This window comes from Pipistrellus kuhlii, unplaced genomic scaffold (assembly GCF_014108245.1).
Source record: "Pipistrellus kuhlii isolate mPipKuh1 unplaced genomic scaffold, mPipKuh1.p scaffold_m20_p_12, whole genome shotgun sequence".
Classification (NCBI taxonomy): Eukaryota; Metazoa; Chordata; class Mammalia; order Chiroptera; family Vespertilionidae; genus Pipistrellus; species Pipistrellus kuhlii.
The window spans coordinates 13,751,299-13,773,543 of record NW_023425427.1 but is presented as its reverse complement, the minus strand read 5'-3'; the positions used below and the strand labels follow the sequence as shown (position 1 = coordinate 13,773,543).

Genomic DNA, 22,245 nt, shown 5'->3' with positions numbered 1-22,245 from the left:
TGTTCCAAGTAAGATCTAGGTGTATTTCCCTGATGGGGACAAGGAAACAACAAATAAAAATATTAAATTCTGCCTTAAAGTTCTGTCTTTTATCTGCATGAAAAAAGAACTAGGTTTTAATTTAGCACTCACATCTGGTTAATTCTGACCTAACACGTTCACATCATACCTATTTTGTGGCTTGGCCATTACCTTTTTCCCCAATATCAATTCTAATGTTAGATATTATGTGGAGTTAAATTACTTGCATTAACTTAAAAATCAATGTGGTTTTGGGGCACTGTACCTAATGTTAAATATCAAGTCTCCCACCCCCCAATTTTCTCTCCCAGGATAGCCCCTGAGAAAGGTTTTAGGAGCATCTAATCCCATCATATTAAAGAGGAGAAACTTAAACAAAGGGTCACTCAATTTGCCACATTACGGCAATTCTAGGGCTAGGGCTGCAGATTTTTTGAATCCTAGTCACCGATTCTAATAAACCATCTATACCAATAAAAGGGTAATATGCTAATTAGGGTGGACATCTTTCAGACATCCATCCGGACAAAGCCACAGCAGCCAGCAGTAGCAGCAGCAGCTGGGTGATGGGCGTAGTGCCTTCTCCTGATTAGCCTGGTTGCCTCCCACAGAGGGAGGCCAGACTTTGGCTTAGGCCCGCTCTCCGCTCTCCGTGGTACCTAAGCCGTCAGTAGGATATCCCCTGAGAGCTCCCAGACTGTGAGAGGGGGCAGGCCGGGCTGACAGACCCCCTTCCCCAGTGCACGAATTTTTGTATTTATAATATATCTATTTCCATCGAATGAGACAACTTTTAGAAATGTTTCCTGCGTGTGCTCTTGGCTTCAATAATTGTTTCAGGTTTCTTCAGTTGCTGAGAAGACTATGAACAGATCAGAGAACTTGTTCTTTACTGGCTCCTCATTAGCATCCCAAGTTCATGCTGCTGCTATTAATGGAGATAAGGGTGCTCTTCACAGGCTCATCATAGGTAAGTAGTCCCTGTAAATACAGAAACTAAAAGTTAACTCTTTGTCCTAAGGAAGTCTGTTAATCTTAGTTTTAATTTGCACTGTACTTACACATTTTAATGAAAACACATTATTATTTACATTTTGTTCCAGGACTTAAACAATAAATTAAATCCTGGGACTTAAAAATATGGATTAGAATTAGGTGAAAAGTACTTGAAAAAAATCTGTGTATTTGGCTTTGAATCTGGATTATGTATGCTAAGGTAATTCATCCTTGTAATAACAGAGATCTAGAATGAGATAGTAATCAATGATCTTTATATTTAATATATTCCAAAGGTACTAACATTTATAAATATTTTAAATTATGATGATTTAAAATTGATTTAGTGATCTTCCTATCATTGATTGATGGACACTCATTCAGTGTCCTGCTTAGCATATGTATAGAGATAGGTCCAATAGAAGTTCTAGAAAGAGAACAAAGTGAATAGAAGAGGGACAGTATTCAAGGACAAAATGGGTAAGAATTTTTCAGAGTCATAAACCCCAGAAATTCACCTGTTCATAAGTCATTAGCCATAAAGAAAATAAATAAAATAAAAATATATATTTGTGATCATTTTACACACCAGTGTCTGTGACATCATGACTGACAACTTGGGCTTTAAAAATAAAATCTACACTACTTGGATTTTCATACCCATTCTTTCAGAACTTATTTTCATCCTACCTTTCCGGTTTCTCCAGGAACTTCTACCCAGGCACCCTAACTTCTGACGAGGCTTTCTGTTCCCCAGTATGCCAAGAATTTGTTCTTACTTTTCCCTGTACATCTCTCTCCTCTCCTCTTTTCTATCTTCTCCTCACCTTACCCATTTCTCTACTGAACAATCTCCAACTTATCTTTAAAGACAAAATTATTTTACCACACACTGCGAAGATTTCTCTTTTCTGTTAGGGATGTTATCACCTGATAACTTAGCTCCCCCTTATCTTCCTACATTCACAGTTACTCCCGAGAACTTGACATCTTTATTACTTCTGAATCAATCATTCAGACATTCACCATTCAACTAAAACTCTCTCACTTCCAGCTCACTTACTAATAAGAGCAATAATTTTTCAGTGTCATTGAAACTTCCACATTCTTTTTTTGTTTTATTTTATTTTGATTTCAACTCTTAGTTTCCTTCTGTCTTTATGTTCCTCTGTATTCAATCCTGATTCCATGGCCTATTATTAAAATCCTTTTCTTGGAAAAATTATCTTTCCTCCTCACCTCTGTTGCACTTAGCTGCTGTAATCCCAGCTCTGAATGGACCTAATCCATCTACATCTGCCAACTCCTGAACAATTTCACCTTTCTGGGAGACTGGTATACCCTAAATTCATGATTACCCTCTTCAAATGGTCACTCCACACTTTCTGCTCATAATACCACATTTCTCCATAATAAGGGTTTCATATGTTTGCACTCTACCAAACCTCTGACTGCCAGTTCTCCCTCCCTCCCTCCATACTCACCTAATGCTTTATGTTTCCTACAGAAAATGAAGACTTTAAATAGGAACTCTCATCTTTCAGCAAGATATTTACAAATCAGCCTACCTCTTCACCCATCATCTTCTCTCTTTCTGCTAAAACAGAGCAAATATCCCTTTGTGTCAAAGGTCACTTCTTTCACACATGCTCTGTATTCTATCTCTTCCCATCTTCCCATCTGCTCCATTTAAAAAAAATCTCATTACTGTATCTTTAACCTTTCCTTCTACTATAATTCTTCCCATCAACTTTAAACATGTCTGTTGTATCCGTTATTTAGAAATTCCTTCCCTGTTTTTTCATCCCCCTCTAGGTATTACCATATCTCTCAACTTTCCTTCATAACTGTATCAGTGCGCAGACTAAGCTGCCACACTAGTAAAAGTGACTTAAACAGTCAGAGAAAGACAAGTGTCACATGATCAAACTTGTATGTGGAATCTTAAGTAACAAAATAAACTGATGAATAGAGTGGATCCGGAGACTCATAGCATGGAACAGAGTGCAGAATCTCAGAGGGAAGGTGGGGGAGGATGGGTGGGTGGGAAGTAATCAACCAAAGACCTTGTATGCATATATGCATGGCCCATTGACACAGACAATAAATAGGGGGCTGAAGGCCTGGGGGTGGGGGGAGGGGTGGGCTGGAGGGAGGTGAATGGAGGGAAAAGGGGGATATATGTAATACTTTCAACAATAAATAGTTATTTTAAAAAATAAAAAATATAAGTGACTTACATAAGATACAAGTATATTTCATTCTCGTAATATATAGTACAAAGGTAATTGGGCAATCTAAGGTGAATAGACACTTCTGATTCACACAATTCCTGGGATGCTGTTAGGGCTTGGCTCTGCCATTCTCAACATGTGGCTTCTGTCTCTGAGTCAAAGGCAGATAGATTGCAGTCATAGCCCAGCCAGCAGGAAAGCTATTTGTCATGCAGGAGATGGACTATACTTAGACACAGAGCCACACCTGGGACAGAAGAGGCTTTAAAAAAGCCTCTCCCTGGATGATGTCATGCCCAGCTAAAACTCAGGGTGCTTAATTCGTGAAAATAAAAATGAGAGAATGTGTATGGAGGCAATTATTATTCCCTCACCAAACCAAGCTTCTCTAGCTGTCTGTATCCATTGTCCCTACTGCTTTACCACTCGTATTAAAGGGAAACAAAACATATTTTCTTATTTTGAAGTATACATATAGAGCAATACATAAGACTTTAATGTGCAATTTAACAAATAAATATAGAGCAAACATCCATGTAACCCATTCAAGAGACAGAACATTGGTCCCCAGAAGTCCCGAATACATCCTTCCCTCCCCTTAGAATAATTGTTATCAACTTTTCTGGTAGTGATTACATTGTAGTTTCACCACCTAAATATAGATCTTAAATACTATAGTTTCATTCTGCTTTTCTGAACTTACTTTTGCTAAACTTTCCATGGTCACTTGTTCTGAAAATTGTGTATATAATTTTGTTGTTTTCTTGCTCAAAAACTCTTTAATTGCTTCCCATTGTATTTGGAATAAAATTTAAAAGTGTGCCTCTGCCTTTTCCCCTCTCCCACCTCACCTTTCACCATTCTTATTCTAGAAACACTTGTTTTCTTTTAGTTTCTCAATCCTACCAAGCCCTTTTCCATCTCAGGATTTTGCCTAAAATTCTGGTCTCTGGTTCTCTGTCTGACTAACTCTTAGTCATCATTCGGATCTCAGCATTCAAGTCTCTTCTTCTAAGAGGCCTGCTGTGAACACCCAGTCTCAGGGAGTTTGTTCATTGTGTTCTCTCTTGGAACTCTGTCGTTTTCTTTCATAGACCTTGTCTCAGATTGTAACTATATTTCTATGTATAGCTATGTTTCTCCTTTATAAGCTAGTAGCCTCCATGAGTAAACAGTGTCTGTTTAATTTACCACTACATCCACGAAATCTGGCACAGTACTTGGCACTTGGTACGCACAATAGAAATATTTGTTAAAGAAATGAATAAATATTATAATTGTTAAAAAAAAATGAATAAATATTATATCTTGCCTTCTAAGAAGTCCATAATCATCTTGAGGACCACATATATTTATTTATTTTTAAAATATATTTTATTGATTTTTTTACAGAGAGGAAGAGAGAGAGATAGAGAGTTAGAAACATCGATTAGAGAGAATCATTGATCAGTTGCCTCTTGCACACCCCCTACTGGGGATGTGCCCACAACCAAGGTACATGTCCTTGACCAGAATTGAACCTGTGACCTTTCAGTCCGCAGGCCGATGCTCTAGCCATTGAGCCAAACCAGTTTCAGCTTGAGGACCACATTTAAATGTGCATTGAGTTGAATCTAATTGAATTGAGAAGCAGGTTAGGACTAAATGTCAATGGGAAAAAAAATTTCAGTCAGAATACCTAAGAGGAAATACCTTATAAAATGAGATTCTTTATTGTTTTAATGAAAAGTATAATTTTGAAAGGAAACAGAACATGTAGTATTTTATAAATTAAAAATACTTTTACAGGCTCAGTCATACAAATTAACTAATATGCCAAAAAATAAAATTTGGAATATTTCTGTAATTTTATAGCCCCTAAGAAAAATCCTTAAAACAAATAAGATAAGCAAAATGATGTTGTGAAACCAGTATAAAGGTGATAAATTTATTTGTAAGTAGGTCCCCTATGTTTTCTATCATCTTGTCTCATTACTGACTTTGAGCTGTAACACTGCTCATCTCAAAGAATTCTGCCATTATGTCTTCTGTGCAAAACAGTAATACCTTTGCTCTGCGTTATTTCTCAACATTTGCTTATTCCTACTAACATAATAACTGTTTCATCTTAAGTATATAAACTAAATGTATCATATCCATTCTTTTATTTAGCACATGCTTCTTTTTTTCTAAATTAGTAGCATAGTACTACAGATTATGTTTTCTGTTTTTCTTGAATCTTTGCTCACCAACTGTTCAGTGAATTCATTCACTTTAGCATTTTCTGTTTTCCCTTCTCTGTTTCCATGGAGAAGTATGTCAGGGATGAGTTTGCCTCCATGGAAACAGATGAGCATCTCTTTCTACATACACAGCTAATTAAATCGAACACTTTCTCTGCTGCCCAGTATCCCGGAGGAGGGTTGAAGAAGATTTCCCTGAGACATCATTTTAGTAGCAGTTTTTAGTGTTTAACCTAATATAATGCATTAATGTTTTAACTTAACTCGTTACATCCTAGATTCAGATGAATTAGAGTTCTGTTCTGGGTCCTAAAAGCATAAATATACATAGTAAAATCCTTATGTGCTATGGTTATCATTTATAGATATGGTTATCTCTTAACATCAAATGTAAATAATTCGAATGAATACCAGAGATATAGTTGCTAATAGAATTTAGTAGATTCATTCTGATACTGTACAATGTAGTGTAGTAGAAGGGACATGGATTTTAGGATCAGATAAACCTGAGTTTTGAGTTCTGGCTTTGACATTTATTAGATAGCTTTATTAACTTGGCTAAGCCACTTAAATCTTTTTTGGCTTAAGTCTCCTCCTCTGTAAACTATAAGCTATAATACTCTGCTTCTGTGAGAATTAAATTGGATAATGACTGTGAAACATTGGGTGACTATAACTTATATTGCTCTATTATATATTTGATAGTTTCTAAGAATTAGATCGCAAAAGTTCTCATCTCAAGAAAAGTAATTGTAACTATGGGTGGTGATGCAACAAAGAATAATACTGTCTTCTTTGTGAAAACCAAACTAAATCATTTGTAAATATGCACAATGTGTCAAGATTAATATTGTCATTGTTAATAGTGTTTACTGGTGGTTGGCAGTGGTTAAGTGACCAGGCAGCAACATTTTGATTCTACCACAATTCCTCCCCCCACCCCACCCCCATGATCTGAGCCAGTATGTCTCTCTGAATTATTTGCTCTCTTAGTTTATGGCCTCTCCCAACAAAGTAGTAAGGTGTGGCAAGGAGCTTCCTAAGTGGTAGAGTAGTGGCATTATTTCAGGACACTTCTTTTACCCCAACCCTGACCTTAAATGTTATGGGTCACTAAATGTTTTATAAATGCTTCCTTAATACATATGTGTATATCAATATAATTACATGTATATGCATTCATTCTAATAATAGTAATAAAATTAGCCAACATTTACAAATGTATGTTATATGTGCCAGGCACTGTATGAAGTATTATGCAACTCATTAACTCATTTAATAGTAAAGCACTACAAAGAGTCTTGGGTACCATTATTGTCCTCATTTTACATGTGAGGAAACTGAGGCATAGAGAGATTAAGTGACTTTTCTAATAAGTAGCAAAAGTAAGATTGAAGCCTGAAAGTCTAATTCCAAAATGCATGCTTTTAGATACTAAACTATGGGACTATTCTTGCAGACACATGCACATTCATATGTATGAATGCATAGAAAATGAGAGAGACAAGAAAGAAAACCGATTAGGTGTACACCTGATTGATGAACTTGATGGTTAGATTGGATTTTTCTTAACTTTTTTTTTTTTTTTTTTTTGTACTACAGGCCCTTTGGCAATCTGGTAAAGCTTATGGGCCTTCTCAGAACTATGTTTTTAAGAGCTTAAATGTAATATATAGGAATCCAAAGAAAATCAGTTATATTTTAACTGATAGTTATCAAAGTACTTTTAAATTATGATATAGCAATAAACTTATAATTACTGTTTATTATCACATTAAATAGCAAGATCCAGTGGCAGATCTAACAACTATGACAATTTCAATATAGCAATAAGTGTAAATGACATGTGAAGATACCACAACCATTATGAAGTAATATGTAAACATATTTTATAAAATCTCAAGTGTCCTCAAAATATGTATGTTATTCTCATATGTTAGGACACTGAGATTTAGAGATTAAGAAATTTAGGTATAGAGCTAATAACTGTAAAGTTGAGAGTCAATCCCAATTTTTTGATTATTAATCCTATTTTCTTTCCACTGTTCTTATGATGCCTTTAAAACAATAAGCAGATATTTTTTAAACGCCTTCCCAAGATTGATAGGGAGTGGATTAAAGCAGATGAAGGCATCTCTCATGCCACACGAAGGTAACATTTCAGAACAAGCAAGTAAGATGTCAGTAGAGAATGCTGGATTTACTCGTGTTGGAGAGTATGGCACCAGAGCTGTGGTGTGGACTGGCACAACTGTCATTACAACTGGCAGTCATTCCTTTAACTGCCAGAGCTGGAGCTCTGGTGTCTGCACATCTGAGTCTGTTAACCATCCAGACTCTTCTGCTCCAAGTAGACTTAAAAATAACCGAGTGCGGTAGTCATGGTTGAGCTCAGCTTTCTAAGCTATGTGCAGGCTGAGCACATGCAGAAAGCCAGCCCAGTTAAGCAAGCACCAAATGGCCATGGATTAGAGGTGCTCTCTCTACAGTTGCCAGAATAATTAAAACAACATAGACACGAGGCAGCTGCTTTCCATATTAGCTGTCCCCGACAGCAATGCAAATACAAGTGCCTGTCACCTAGTGCATATCAGTTTACAGCGCAAGCCCTACGTTTGTACATGTTGCGATGACCAAACAATCGGTCATTTCATCAAACATCAAAATTAAACTATTGTGGAGGCTGGACAGGTATTGGCTGAATCCTACAATTGGGGAAACTAAGGAAGATGGGAGGGCAGGTATGTAAAGGCACAGGCTCTCTCAGCCAGGAAGCTCCAAACCTGAAAGGACCCTTGTTACTCAGAAACTAGCGGTAAAGTCACCATCCTCCTTAAGCAACACAAAACAAGACTGAACTGAGGCTGAATGCTGCTTTTTCTCACCATGAAGAGGGGATCTATGCCTTCAGTCTCCTCAAATACACAGATTTTGCCTTATAGCCATAACATATCAAGTGGGTGACATAACCTAGTAAAATCTTCTCTGTTGGGAAATATAAATAACCAGTTACACAAAAACAAAATATGCCAGGGATTGACGAAGGTTGAAGGTTCCCTGTCCATTACAGACTGGGGAAGAGCATAGCAATCGTCCTAACGTTCTATGTCCTGGTGGTAGAGTTACCTATTAACCCCATGCTGCTGATTTCGCTTTGTCCATGCAAAATTTAATCAGTTAGGTCCATTTATTGCTCTATCATAATCCTAACTGTTAGGATTATCCCAGGATGTGATGATTGCCTCCATTTCTCAGCATTTGTATGTGTGACCACAGTTCCTGAGTCCCTCCCTTACCAAAGGGACAATTGCACTCTAGGGGGAAATGGTAAGAATTGCTGACATCTTGCTAGTTCTAGGCACTACTGTCTGCTTAACATTAACAAGTGCGATGCTGGTAGAGAGAGTCGTTCAATCGTGAAGGACAACTGGAGACTGGCCTTACACCCAAATGTTCTCTGTGAGTGTCATTTTGACTCCAGAAGAGCTCAAAGGAACATGCTCTACCTACAATGCACCTTAGTTTTGTAAATGAGTTTGGGTTTAAATGAGTCCTCATCTTATAAAGGCCATGATAGAATCTCGGAAATCTTCTGGATTAGATATTGGAGGCCCTTACGCACAAAATAATATCTTGCAGAACTTTACTCCTCACAAGACTTCAGCACCGGGGGCCTCTATGATATGTTGATCAAATGTAAAACTTTTGCCTCCATCTCAAAACCAAAGTTTTGAAAAAGAACATCTGCTTCCTCCGGGAGGCAATCTGAATATATCTTTTAAATTCCAAGAGCCATGACCTTTCTTGCTTTATTATGAATCTATGTGTGAACATAGATTAGCAAAGTGAGTTATCTGAAATGCTAGAAAGTACTTCTGGATTCCAGTAGATCCAAGATGTAAATATATATTGAAACACTTAGAGCTAAAACACAGTTTAGTTACAGGCACAAAATAATTCAGAAATAACTGCTACACCTTCTCTTTCTTCATCTAACATTTATATTTCCCCAAAGAAAGTATTTCATTTGGTCAGTTTTTCCCCCCATTAGCCGAGTTCATGGCAAAAAAATCTTAAAAGTAGCTTGCTTTTTTTTCCCATATTCTCACCAACACTTACTGTTCCTTGATTTATTAATGAGAGCCATTCTAACAGGAGTGAAGTGGTATCTCATTAGGATTTGATTTGCATTTTTTTCTGATAATCAGTGCTATTGAGCAACTCTTCTTGTGTCTATTGGCCATCTTTGGAGAAGTGTCCAGGTTTTCTGCCCAGTTTTTAATTAGATTGTTTGTTTTTCTGGTGTTGGGTTGTCTGAGTTCTTTTGTTAAAAAATATTTTTTTTATTGATTTCAGAGAGGAAGAGAGAGAGAGAAACATCAGTGATGAGAGAGAATCATTGATTGGCTGCCTCCTACATGCCCCCTACAAGGGATGGAGCCCCAAACTCAGGCATATGCCCTTGACTGGAATTGAACCCTGGACCCTGCAGTCTGCAGGATGCTGTTTTATCCACTGAGCAAAACCAGTGAAAGCGAGTTGTCAGAGTTCTTTATAAATTTTGCATATTAACCCCTTACTGGATGTATCATTAGGGAATATTGTCTTTTGTTTTGTTGATAGTTTCCTAAGATATGCAAAAGCTTTGTGTAAAGTACATGATTTTGTCAAGTACTTCTGTGCTACACATCTGAAATTAATATAGAATAATATTTAATGTAAACTGTAATTGAAAAATAAAAAAGGTAAAACTTCTTAGTTTGCTTGTCAAAAAAAAAAAAGTAACCAGCTTCCCTTATTCTCAACTCCCATGACATTGCCCTCAGTTATTATATACATACCTGATCATTATCTGTGATAAAAGTAGCAGCATTTTTTCACTTCAAGTGCATAGCAGGAACCATGACATCTTTCATTGTTGTTCTTGTCAAATAAAGTTTACTGAGTTGTAATGCAGTGAATATTATAAACTTCACCTTTGTACAATTATTTAATTTTAACAAATATATTCAATATATCACCACTATCAAGATATAGAACAGTTCTATCATACCCCTAAATTCCTGTAAGTCCCTGAATAACCAATACCTCCCCACATCTCAGCCCTGGAAATCCAGCACTGTTCTGTTTTCTGTCCCTATAGTTTTGCATATTTCAGAATGCCATATAAGTGAATCAAATAATAGGTATCCTTCGAGGCTGAGTTTTTTACTGGATGCATTTGAGATTTTTTTCCCATCTAGTTGAGTGGATCAGTAGTACATTTGTCTTTATTGTTGAGCAGTATCCCATTGTGTGCATGTGCTACAGTTTCTTTTGTCATTCTTCAGATCAAGGACAACTGAGATGTTTCTAGTTCTTAACAATTATAAATGGAGCTTCCACAAATATCCACATACAGGTTTTTATGGGAACACGTTTTCATGCTTCTGTTTTCCCTGAGTAAACACCTAGAAGAGAGATTATTGGGTCAGGCTGTAACCCAGTAACTAAGTTAATAAGAAACTGACAGTTTCCCAAAGGGTTTTCTGGTTTGATTCTGGTTAGTTTCATACATGAGCTGCCCAGAAGCTGTCCACAACTTCATGCACCTATTTAAAGAATTGCTTTTTTGCAAAGGGAGGGGGGATGGGGGGGTTAGGTGGGGAGGAATGGGAAATATCTATAATATTATCAACAATAAAAAAACATATTTTTTAAAAAGAATTGTTTTCTTCAGCTTTCTCCTCTCCACAACATTCCCCCACTCTCTAGTTGGGAAGGGGTAAGATTCCAACTTATTGCCATCCTTTGCTTAATTAGGGCACAGGGCTTCTCCCCACAGTCTCTGCAGAGGAAAGGAATTGAAGTTTCTTTGGTTGTACTGTATGAGCTTTGAGTAGAGCAGGTGCAGCCAAAAGAGTTCAGTGCTACATGGCTACCCACTCCCCAGTCTTTTGCCTGGAGAGAGAAGGCATCTTGAGGAATTTTGTGTCTGTGGCTATTAGTGTTCTGGTGGGCTACTTTAGCACTCAGGCTGACTATATATGGGTGGAGGGGGGGAGTGGAGAAAGACTCATGGACAGAATCACAGTATGGTGATTGCTATAGGGAAGGGGAGATAGAAGAAGGTAAAGGGGACAAATGGTGATGGAAGGAGACTTGAGTTTGAGTGGTAAACAGATGATGTATTATGGAATTGTATACCTGAAGCCTATATAATTTTTTAACCAATGTCACCCCAATAAATTCAATAAAAAATAAAGATAAAAAGCAAAACAACAACAAAACCTTCAGGGAACTCACTATCAGGTTGTTCCTGGAGTGTCATGGTTCTCTAACCAGGCTCTCTTCTTTTCTCCATCGTACATATATATTTCCTGGGAGCTTAGTTGTAAATAGCAGAAGCATCAGGGTACAGTGCACTTGCATCATATTGTATAAAGCGGAAAGCCAACCAGGATTCATTTTTTTTATCTCTCAAAAACATGCCACACTGCCTAGTATATGGTCTGCACAAAGTAAATATTTGTTGACAAAAGAAAGGAGGGAGAGAGGAAAATAGTTTCATATCTCAAAATGTTAATTTAGCATAACATAGTAGTTAAGAATATAGCCTTTGGAACCAGCAGTCATTTTGAATTTTAGCTCCAACACCTACTCTCAGTGTCATGTAAACAGCTTACTTTACTTCTCTGAGTCTCAGTTTCCTATAATATGGGGATGGTAATATCTATCCCATAGGGTCAGTAAAAATGAGAAAATATAAACAGTAAATGTACTTCCTAGTCATAGTAGTAATAACAAACAATTATAAAATACCACCATATGTTCTTACACTCAGGAAATGCTGCCTTTAAAGACAAAGAAGATCAATTTGGGAGAACACCACTGATGTACTGTGTGCTGGCTGACAGACTGGACTGTGCGGATGTGCTCCTGAAGGCAGGAGCAGACGTTAATAAAACGGACCATAGCCAAAGAACAGCCCTCCATCTTGCAGCTCAAAAGGTGAGACATAAATCACTTTGAAATGTAAACCTTTTTTGTGGTAGTTGTTACTTGCTTTTTGTTTCTCCTTTATTTTTGTGTGATTTTTTTTAATGTCAAGGAATAAATAGAACTGTGGTTTACATGTCACAATTTACATAGCTTACTTCATAAATAACGAGTTTCACGTTTTTCCAACTCTCTCATAATTATGCATATCCCCATCTCTGTGTTACAGATTGTTTTTCCATGTTTGCCAAAAGCAGTAATATATCTTTAGGCTATCCTAGCATTAGTAGACTTTCCAGAATAAGGGTGATAATAGTTCTTTAGTACTCTGTCCAGATCATACTTGAGTATTATATTTGATTATGTACTTCATAGGAAAACACCATTATTAAAAAATTAAAGTTTGTATGCATCAGGCAGGACCAAAATGGTGAAGGGGATAGAAATAATTTTCAAAGAATAGTTGTAGGTGATATATGTTCCATGTCTTTAGCACACCTTGCCGCTGAGCAGACACAAGCACTAATTCTCTTTAGAGAAAACATCTTCACCTTAAACTTCTAGGACACCCTCATGTTAAAATAGATGAAATATTATATGATCTCACAATAAAACACATGGGAAAGCAATCTACCATGAATGAGAGCAGAAATGATAAGCAGATTTATTCCATCAAAAACATTAGCTTTTGTCATCATTAAAAGCACAGTCCTATATAATAAAGGCTAATATGCAAATTGTCCCCTTGGGAGTTCGACTGATCGGGAGTTTGATCCCTCACCATGACATGCACTAACCACCAACGGGTAGCACAGAACAAAGGAAGGCCCAGGCCGGTAGCTGGCAGCCAGGTGAAGGAAGGCCCTGATTGGCCCTGATGGCTGGCCAGGCCTAGAGATCCTACCCATGCACCATACCTCTAATATAAAATAATCATTGATGGTTATTTTAAAAGAAGATATCTATAATAATAAAAGCATAATATGCTAATTTGACTGGATGTCCTTCTGGACAATCTTCCAGACAAAGCCAGGGCTGTGAGGGAAACCTGGTTTCTGGGTGCCTACCAACAGCTGGTGGGAAGCCTGGGTCCCAGGTGCCAGAGGGAAGCCAGTGCTGGCAGCTGGGGGAAGGAAGGCCTACTCTTGCACGAATTTTGTGCATCAGGCCTCTAGTGAGGTTATAAAAGAAGAAATCAGAAAAATTGAGCAACCAATAAGGAACTTTGATAACTAGGCACAAGTTCTAACTGTGACCACTTGTTTTAGAATATATCTGCCAAGAACATCTCTAAAAACTGAACAGGATTTATACAGTACATTGTTTGAAGGCATTGAGGACAATCGGCATAGGCAGGATCTAAGAAAATGTGGCCATTAGAGAAGGGGAGCATGTGAAATTAGCTACACATTCATCCTGCCTTTTACCTTTAAGGCATTTTCCAAATTGGAATGCAAAAGAATACAACTCTAGCAGGAAGCTGTAATCTTAGTAGGCTGAGAAACCCAGATAGAATTTGAAGTTAGCAGTGGCTGGAACATGAAGGGCAAATCCTGGAGAGAAGGGAACCGCAGAGAAGGAACCCAAAACTCTGGGTACAAATCCCTCACCCATCATTAGCAGATTCCTAAACTGTGCTTTTAGAGGGTAAGACTCTCAAAACCCAATGGTAAACAATAGCAGAGAGGCTAGAGCTAAGCAAAGATTGTTTTAAAATCTGCCCATATTTTAGGGAGCAGAGTGGTGCAGCGGAAGCGTGCTGGGCCCATAAAATCTGCCCATATTTTCTTTGCTATTTCAAGACTTTTGTTATATAACAAAATAGATTTTTGTGTAGGGATCCATGCATTCTCATTTTAAAACATACAAATAACTAATTTTCTCAGGACAACCTAGCTCATTAATTTTCAGCCATTTAGAATCTGATGTGGGCGTGTGCCAGGCTTTTGTACTATGTAATTCCTATGCTTTTTTTTTTTTTTAATTACATTTTTTAAATGAAGGATCCTGACTACTAGGGAGCCACTCAGGAAGAAGAGGGTAGAGGGACATAGAAAGCTGTGTAGAAAGGAGGACTTGGGTCCAAGAGATAGATCTGTGGAGGTAGAACTGTTCCTTCAGTAAGTAGTTACCAAATGTCTACTCTGTAATCATGACTATCCATTTAGAGAGATTATAAAGAAATGAGTTAGATAGATCTGCTATAACTAATAATGTCAGTACCAATCCCTATTAAACTTCATTTCTCTTTGTTTAGTAGGCCTCTCTGATATATCAGATGTCAAATATTCTTTTCAAAAGGCCTATCCACTTAATTCCGTTTGCTATGAACTCAGAGTGTGCCATTTATGTAATCATCAATATTCATGTATTTGTGCATGCATTCATTCAACACGTTAATATTGTTACTGGGTAACAGGTACTGCACTAGGCCTTGGAACACAAAGGTGAAAGACATGATTCCTGCTCTTCAGTTGTTTACAAAAATCACGGATAAAGATATTCAGTGATAATTAAAGCTAGTCTGTCTACTTTAGAGTACCTAAGATTTTATAAAATTTCAATAGCCATTACATGTAAATAATCATTGTTATTATTTTTGACCTGAAAAGCAACCATTCTCCTATCTTATTTTTTTAGTTTTTGCTTTTTGTGTGATAGTGGACTATATTATCTTTCTGCAGGCTGGTTAGTAGGAAAAACTCATGTTTTCATAGCTTCTTGTTCCTGTCTCTATCAGAGCCCATTATCTTGTACTGTAATTATTGCTTACTCGTCTCTTTCCCACTAGATTAGAGCTCCAGGCGAGAACCTTGCTTTATTTTTTAATCTCCCAGAATCTGACTCAGTGTCTGACATGTCTTGGTTGCATGAATGAACATATATTATATTACTTATGTAAAAAATCATTATTAATACAAATGCTAGACTTCTTGTTTATTAGAAACATGTATCCACTTTCAAAATACATATATGGAAAAAACTTATTGAACTGTGGTGATTGGCTTAGTTATTTTGACATACTCACTTTTTAAAAAACAAATTGCTATTAGTCCAAGCAGCTAAGGAAAATGGTGCCCATGAGGATAAAATTAATCTCAATATACTCAACATCTGTACCTAATTTGTTTTTCATTTAGTACCCTCAGTTTAATGCAAGAAAGCAATCAGTCATACGTTTTCTGGATTTCTAACAAAAGACATCTGATTGTTAGAAATGTTTGCTCCAGGGACACTACTATTTCTCTGACTTCCACAGATACATTTGTGTGTTAATAAGGATAGAAAAGCATTAGCACTCTTACTAAATATCCATAGTTATACATTTTTAATCTTCCAGGAGGTTATTAATTTGGCTTTAAGAAGAATAAGACTACCCACTTTGAAAAATTATATCATGTTATACTCAAAAATTAAAGAAGCTTCAGGTTATGGTTCTATTGTCATTTATTCCTTTTTAAGATCACAAACAGAATTCTCTATTCATCAATAAAAACTGAATATTAATTTTTATCTCTCAAAATGTGTTATTTCCATATTAATTTACAAAATGTAAAGAAGAGTAAAATACCTCTAAAACTTTTCAGGAAAAATTTTTTAAATATATATTTTATTGATTTTATACAGAGAGGAAGAGAGAGAGACAGAGAGTTAGAAACATCGATGAGAGAGAATCATGATCAGCTGCCTCTTGCACACCACCCACCGGGGAGGTGCCCGCAACCAAGGTACATGCCCTTGACCGGAATTGAACCCAGGACCTTTCAGTCCCCAAGCCGACGCTCTATCCACTGAGCCAAACCGGTTTTGGCTTTTTAGGAAAACTTAATACAGTATTAGATTTCCTTATTTTGCACACACACTTACCACATATACACCAAACAGTCCACTTTCTGGGCCACAACACTATATTCTCATATTCCCTCTCAGTACATACTGGGTGTACCAATTAATAATGCGGATTTCTTTCAATATATGGAGTTACACATATGTTTATATATATGTGATTTGATACATATGCTATTTTGTTGTATTGACAGCTAGCTTCAAAACTTCATATGACAAATTTTCTGAAGGTGTTAACATCATAGATGTTTTTATGCTTAAAAATGTTGAATTTTGTGCCAAAAAAAGAACATTTGCGGGAAGTTTTAATTCATTACTTTATTTTGAAGAAAAAGTTATCATATACTTCGGGAAGTTTATGGTGAACATGCACCATTTCAAGATACTTGTGAACGTTGGTTTAAATGCTTTAAAAGTGATGATTTCAGTGTGAAAGACAAAGAACATTACAGGTCAACCAAAAAAGCTTGAAGACCAACAATTACAAAAATTGTTGGATGAAGATGCCTGTCAAACTCAAAACCAACTTGCAGAAAGATTAAATGTTGCTCAGCAAACAATTTCTGATTGTTTACAAGCAATGGGAAAGATTTTAAAGGAAGGAAAATGGGTACCACATCAACTGAATGAAAGACAAATGGAAAACAGAAAAGTCATCAGTAAAATGTAGCTTCAATAGCACGAAAGTGTTTTTTGCATCAAATTGTGACTGGTGATGAAAAGTGGATTTATTTTTAGAATAACCAATTGCACAAAATCATGAGTTGATCCAGGTCAACCATCAACACTAATTGCAAGGCCATATTGCTTCAGAAAGAAGACAATGCACTGAGTTTGGTGGGATCAGGAAGGTGTGGTGTATTATGAGCTTCTAAACCAGGCCAGGTGAAACTGTTAATACTGATCGCTATCGATAACAATAATCAGTTTGAACCATGCTTTGATCATGAAACGACCAGAATGGGCCAGGAGACATGGCAAAGTATTTTTTGCTTCGTGATAACGCATCATCACACACTTCAAATCCAGTTAAAGACACATTAAAAGATCTTGCCTGGGAAGTATTAACCCACCTCCTATATTTACCAGACCTTGCTCCTTTAGATTACCACTTGTTCTGATCCATGGCACATGCACTTTCTGAGCAGTACTTCAAAACATAGGAAGAAGTGGAAAATTGGGTCTCTGAATGATTTGCCTCAAAACAAGAAAAGTTCTATTGGGACAGCATCCACAACTTACCTGGAAGATGGGGGAAATATGTAGCTAGTGATGGAAATTATTTTGAATAAAGCACTTTCGATGTTTCTCTTGAAATTATAGTGTTTTCTTTGATTATAAAATCTGTCATTATTAACCACTGGTACACCTAGTATACCCCTTTACCATAACTACTTACCTACTGTTAATCATAGATTTCAGTTATCTGTATTTCATCTCCACGAAGGCTATTTGAGGGAAGAGACCATGTCTTACTTGATTTTATAGTTCCAGTCTTTAACACAGCTCCTGCCACTTAATACCCAGTTAATGATTATTTAATTAATACATGAATGATGGGATGAATCAATCAGTCAATAAATGTGAACATCAGATCAATTATCATGAATGGTATGTATGGTCTTTAAAACTGCTGAAGTTTAAATTAATAGTTATATTTATTCCTTTTCATTTCTACCCATCCTCTTACAATTTTATAAGTAGGATTTTATAAGACTGAGCTTTCCTCAACAAATATCATTCTTGTATGACTCAATTTGTTCATCTATAAAATGGGATATTACTTTTTCCTATCTGCTGTGTAGGAAAGATAAGTCTTTAGATATAATGCTGTTTTCTTGGTGGGGAAATATACTCTCTACGAGTGTAAGTTACCAATATTATTGCTACTAATCATACTGCAACTGGAGTGAATATCACATTACCCTTTAAGAATCAGGAGATCCAAGATGGCTGCGCCCAGGTGAACACCTAGCCGCAGCCGCACACAACAATTTCAATAAAATACAACTAAAATATAAAACGGACATTGCCCAGAACTACAGGAAGGTTGACTGACTGGAAATTCTACAGCGAGAAGCAAGGAGAAAACCAGAAGGAGGCGCGGAGAGGCTGGAAAAGCCCAAGAGTCCTAAAAACAGAAGGGAAGATCGCAAGAATCAAGTCAAAGATTTGGAACATAAAGAGCCAGAAGACACTCCTCCACAGAAGCTAGAAGGCAAGAGAATCCAGAAAATTGAAGATAATGTAAGAAACCTCTGGGACAACTTCAAGCGAACCAACATCAGAATTATGGGGGTCCCAGAAGAGGAGAGAGAGCAAGATATCGAAAACATACTGAAAGAAATAGTGACAGAAAACTTCCCCCACCTGGTGAAAGAATTAGACTTACAAGTCCAGGAAGTGCACAGAACTCCAAACAAAAGGAATCCAAAGAGGACCACACCGAGACACATCATAATTAAAATTCCAAGAGCAAAAGACAAAGAGAGAATATTAAAAGAAGCAAGAGCAAAGAAGGTAGTAACCTATAAAGGAGCACCTATACGATTGTCAGCTGACTTCTCAACAGAAACCATGCAGGCCAGAAGGAAATGGCAAGAAATATTCAAGGTGATGAATAGTAAGAACCTACAGCCAAAGATAATCTACCCAGCAAAGCTATCACTCAGAATCGAAGGTCAGATAAAGAGCTTCACTAATAAAAAAAAAGCTAAAGGAGTTCATCACCACCAAACCAGAATTATATGAATTGCTGAAGGGGGTTCTTTCAGAAGAGAACGTAAACAAAGATAAAAATTATGAACAACAAATACGTAACTATCAACAAGTGAATCTAAAAACCAAGGAAATTAAAAAAATCTGATGAACAATATTAACTTGAATATAATAGAATCGGAGGTATGGAAGGGGAGTGAACTGACGATTCTTGGGGAAAAGGGGAGAGGGGGCTGTGGGAAGAGATTGAACATAAACTGTGCACCTATGGATGAGGACAATGGGGGGTGGGGAAAGGGCAGAGGGTGGGATGGGAACCTGGTGGAGGAGAGCAATGGTGGGGGGGGAAAAAAGGAACATTTGTAATAATATGAACAATAAAAACTTATTAAAAATTAATTAATTAATTAAGTAATTTTTTAAAAAAAGAATCAGTAGGTGCCTTCAGGATCTTCTAGTCCATTTCATCATTGGAGGAGCAGGTTGAGTCAGTTCTCCTTTCAGTTCCTTAATAAATTATTCATCAGTCTTTTTGCATGTGCCTGAATGCACTTTGTTCTATTTTTTAAATTATTTTAGACTTGCAGATAAGGAAAGAAAGTAATATAAAAAATACTGAGGTACCTAATTCCCAGAAGAGATAAAACTGAATTTTAAAAATTTCTTCTTTTGACTTTTTGAAATGAAATAAAACAAACTTTCAAAATCCCATTCCCCCTTTTTACTGTCTCTTCAGCATATTTTAATTATTGTGGTTTTAATTCATATATATATGAAAATAATACTGTTTTACATGCTTAAAATCCTATCTAATAAAAGAGTAATATGCAAATTAACCATCATTCCTCTATACCCACAAGCCATGCCCACCAGCCAATCAGAGCAAGTATGCAAATTAACCCCTACCAAGATGGCTGAGGCCACAGAGAGCAGCAGGGAGGCTTGGGTTTCCCTGGCAATGGAGGAAGCCAAGCTTTCTGCAATCCTGGCAGGCCCAGGCCTCCACTTAAGGTTACAAAGTTTCAATTATAGAAGGTAAATAAATTTCAACAAATGGCAACAGCCATGGAGCTGGAAGAACAGGAGGCTAGGGTTGCCCCAGGCGATGGAGGAAGCAAAGCTTCTGCAGCTCTGGTGGGCCTAGGTCTCCACTCCAGGCTACAAAATTTCAATTGTAGAAGATACATAAATTCCAACAGAAATGGCTGCTGCCAGGGAGCAAGCAGGAAGCTTGCTCCACTCCAGGCTACAAAGTTTCAATTGTAAAAGATAAATAAATTCCAGATACCAAGGCCTCCACTTGGGTTGCCAGGGGGCATGGCCATCCTGCAAACCACCACAGACCTCTTGCCCAGGCTGCCTCACACCCCAAGGGAACCCCCACCCTGATCCAGGACACTCTTCAGGGAAAACCAGCTGGCCCCCACCCATGCACCAGGCCTCTATCCTATCTATCACTCCAATACACAAGATGGTTGCCCCCATGTGGACACAAGATGGCCACCACAAGATAACCAACAGACAAGGGCAGTTGAGAGGGACCAGGCCTGCAAGGGAGGGCAATTGTGGGTGATCAGGCCAGCAGGGGAGAGCAGTTGGGAGTCACCAGGCCTGCAAGGGAGGGTAGCTGAGAGGGACCAGACCTGCAAGAAGGGCAGTTGGGGGTGATCAACCCTGCATGGGAGGACAGTTAGGGGTGACCAGGCCAGCAGAGGAGTGAAGTTGAGGGGCAAACAAGCTGGCAGGGGAGCAGTTAGACGTCAATCAGGCTGGAATGGGAGTGGTTATGGGGTGATCAGGCTGGCAGGCAGAAGCGGTTAGGGGCAATCAGGAAGGCAGGCAGGTGAGCAATTGGGAGCCAGCAGTCCTGGATTGTGAGAGGGATGTCTAACTGCCCATTTAGGCCTGATCCTAGAGATTGAGAACCACTAGCAGGATGGCCTAAGACCATCAGAAAACAGATATTTACATTATGATTCATAACAGTAGCAAAATTACAGTTATGAAGTAGCACCGAAAATAATTTTATGGTTGGGGATCACCACAACATGAAGAACTGTATTAAAGGGTCTCGGGATTAAAAAGATTGAGAACCACTGTTTTAGGCACTCAGGTCATACTTCCCAGCACTTGCCTGAGGAGCTGTGTGAAGGCAGTGCCTGTGCTCAGATCCAGTGGTTTACAAACCTGAGCATGCATCCAAATCACCTGGAGGTCTTTAGTGAGTACTTCCGGGCTTCTCAGGGGTTGTGTTCACTCAGTGCATTTTAAAACAATTTAATAAGTACACACTCTACCACAAACTGCGTAGCCAGTGTGTATCTGAAGAGTAAGCAAATGAGGTTTTAGCTGTTGGTGTGTTTTAAAAAAGAAGTACCAAAAGGCATTTATAATGCCATTACCTAGAAACATAGGAAAGTCTGAATGTATGAAATGCTTATATTCAGGAATCTTAATGAAATCTCTTGGCTGAGATAGGTGATGTTAGACAGCCCTTGCAGTTTTAGCCCTTTTGACCTTAACCCCGGCTAGGCTGTCCTTTCCAGGCAGGCCGAGTCCTAGTCTAAAGAATCTTGGCTCCATTACACTCTAACTTCTGAGGTTTCCAAACTAGCATCAGGTTTGTCCCTTTGTGGGTATTTGGAAGCTATCACGCTAAACCTGTCCTCTGGTTTTCCAGTTTAGAAACTGGTTTCAAATATTTAGGATCCCACCTTCAAATGAGTGTTCAAACCAAAACTGGAGTTGGTCTGTTTTTAAAAAAACCCGACAATTGAAATAAAAATCTGTCTGTCCTTTAATACTCTGACTATACTTAATGTACTTGTACTTGCATGGATGAAATTTATAGTCACAAGGAACAACATATCAACAAATCTTGATTGAAATCACTGCTTTGAACTTTTCGAACATGACTCTCATAAGGAAAAAATATTTTACTTTCCTATTCGTGTCACAGCAGTTAGAATAGTTGCATTGTCTGTATTTTATATTAAGTAAACAGGGATAGTTTGAGTTCTACTTTGTCACGTGCAGACTCAGGAATCATCTTGCTTTTCTGATTCCCAGCTCAGTGCGCCTGATCAAGCGCCTCTGGAAGAGAACTTACATGCTCTTCTGGGGCTTACTTTCTTGTTCTCTGTCCTGGGGTGGTTCCCAAATCCATTTTCCCAGTCTAAACCCCAAAGAAGTATCTAAGGGTTTCTTTCTCATGGGCCAGATTCAGAATT

At 37.7% G+C, this 22,245-nt stretch overlaps 1 protein-coding gene across 7 annotated transcripts in view; it reads left to right on the top strand.

The window, feature by feature from the left end:
* The window catches only part of INVS (inversin), a 101,978-nt gene that overhangs the window by 2,866 nt on the left and 76,867 nt on the right, over nt 1-22,245 (top strand). For 4 of the 7 annotated variants that reach the window (XM_036433187.2, XM_036433189.2, XM_036433188.2 and 1 more), the window contains 2 exons: nt 862-991; nt 12,297-12,463. In XM_036433187.2, coding sequence (XP_036289080.1) covers nt 862-991; nt 12,297-12,463 — 297 coding nt within the window. Of the gene's footprint in view, nt 1-861; nt 992-4,238; nt 4,294-12,296; nt 12,464-22,245 lie in introns of those variants that run through there. The other 3 variants (XM_036433192.2, XM_045579955.1, XM_045579956.1) reach the window with 3 other exon arrangements.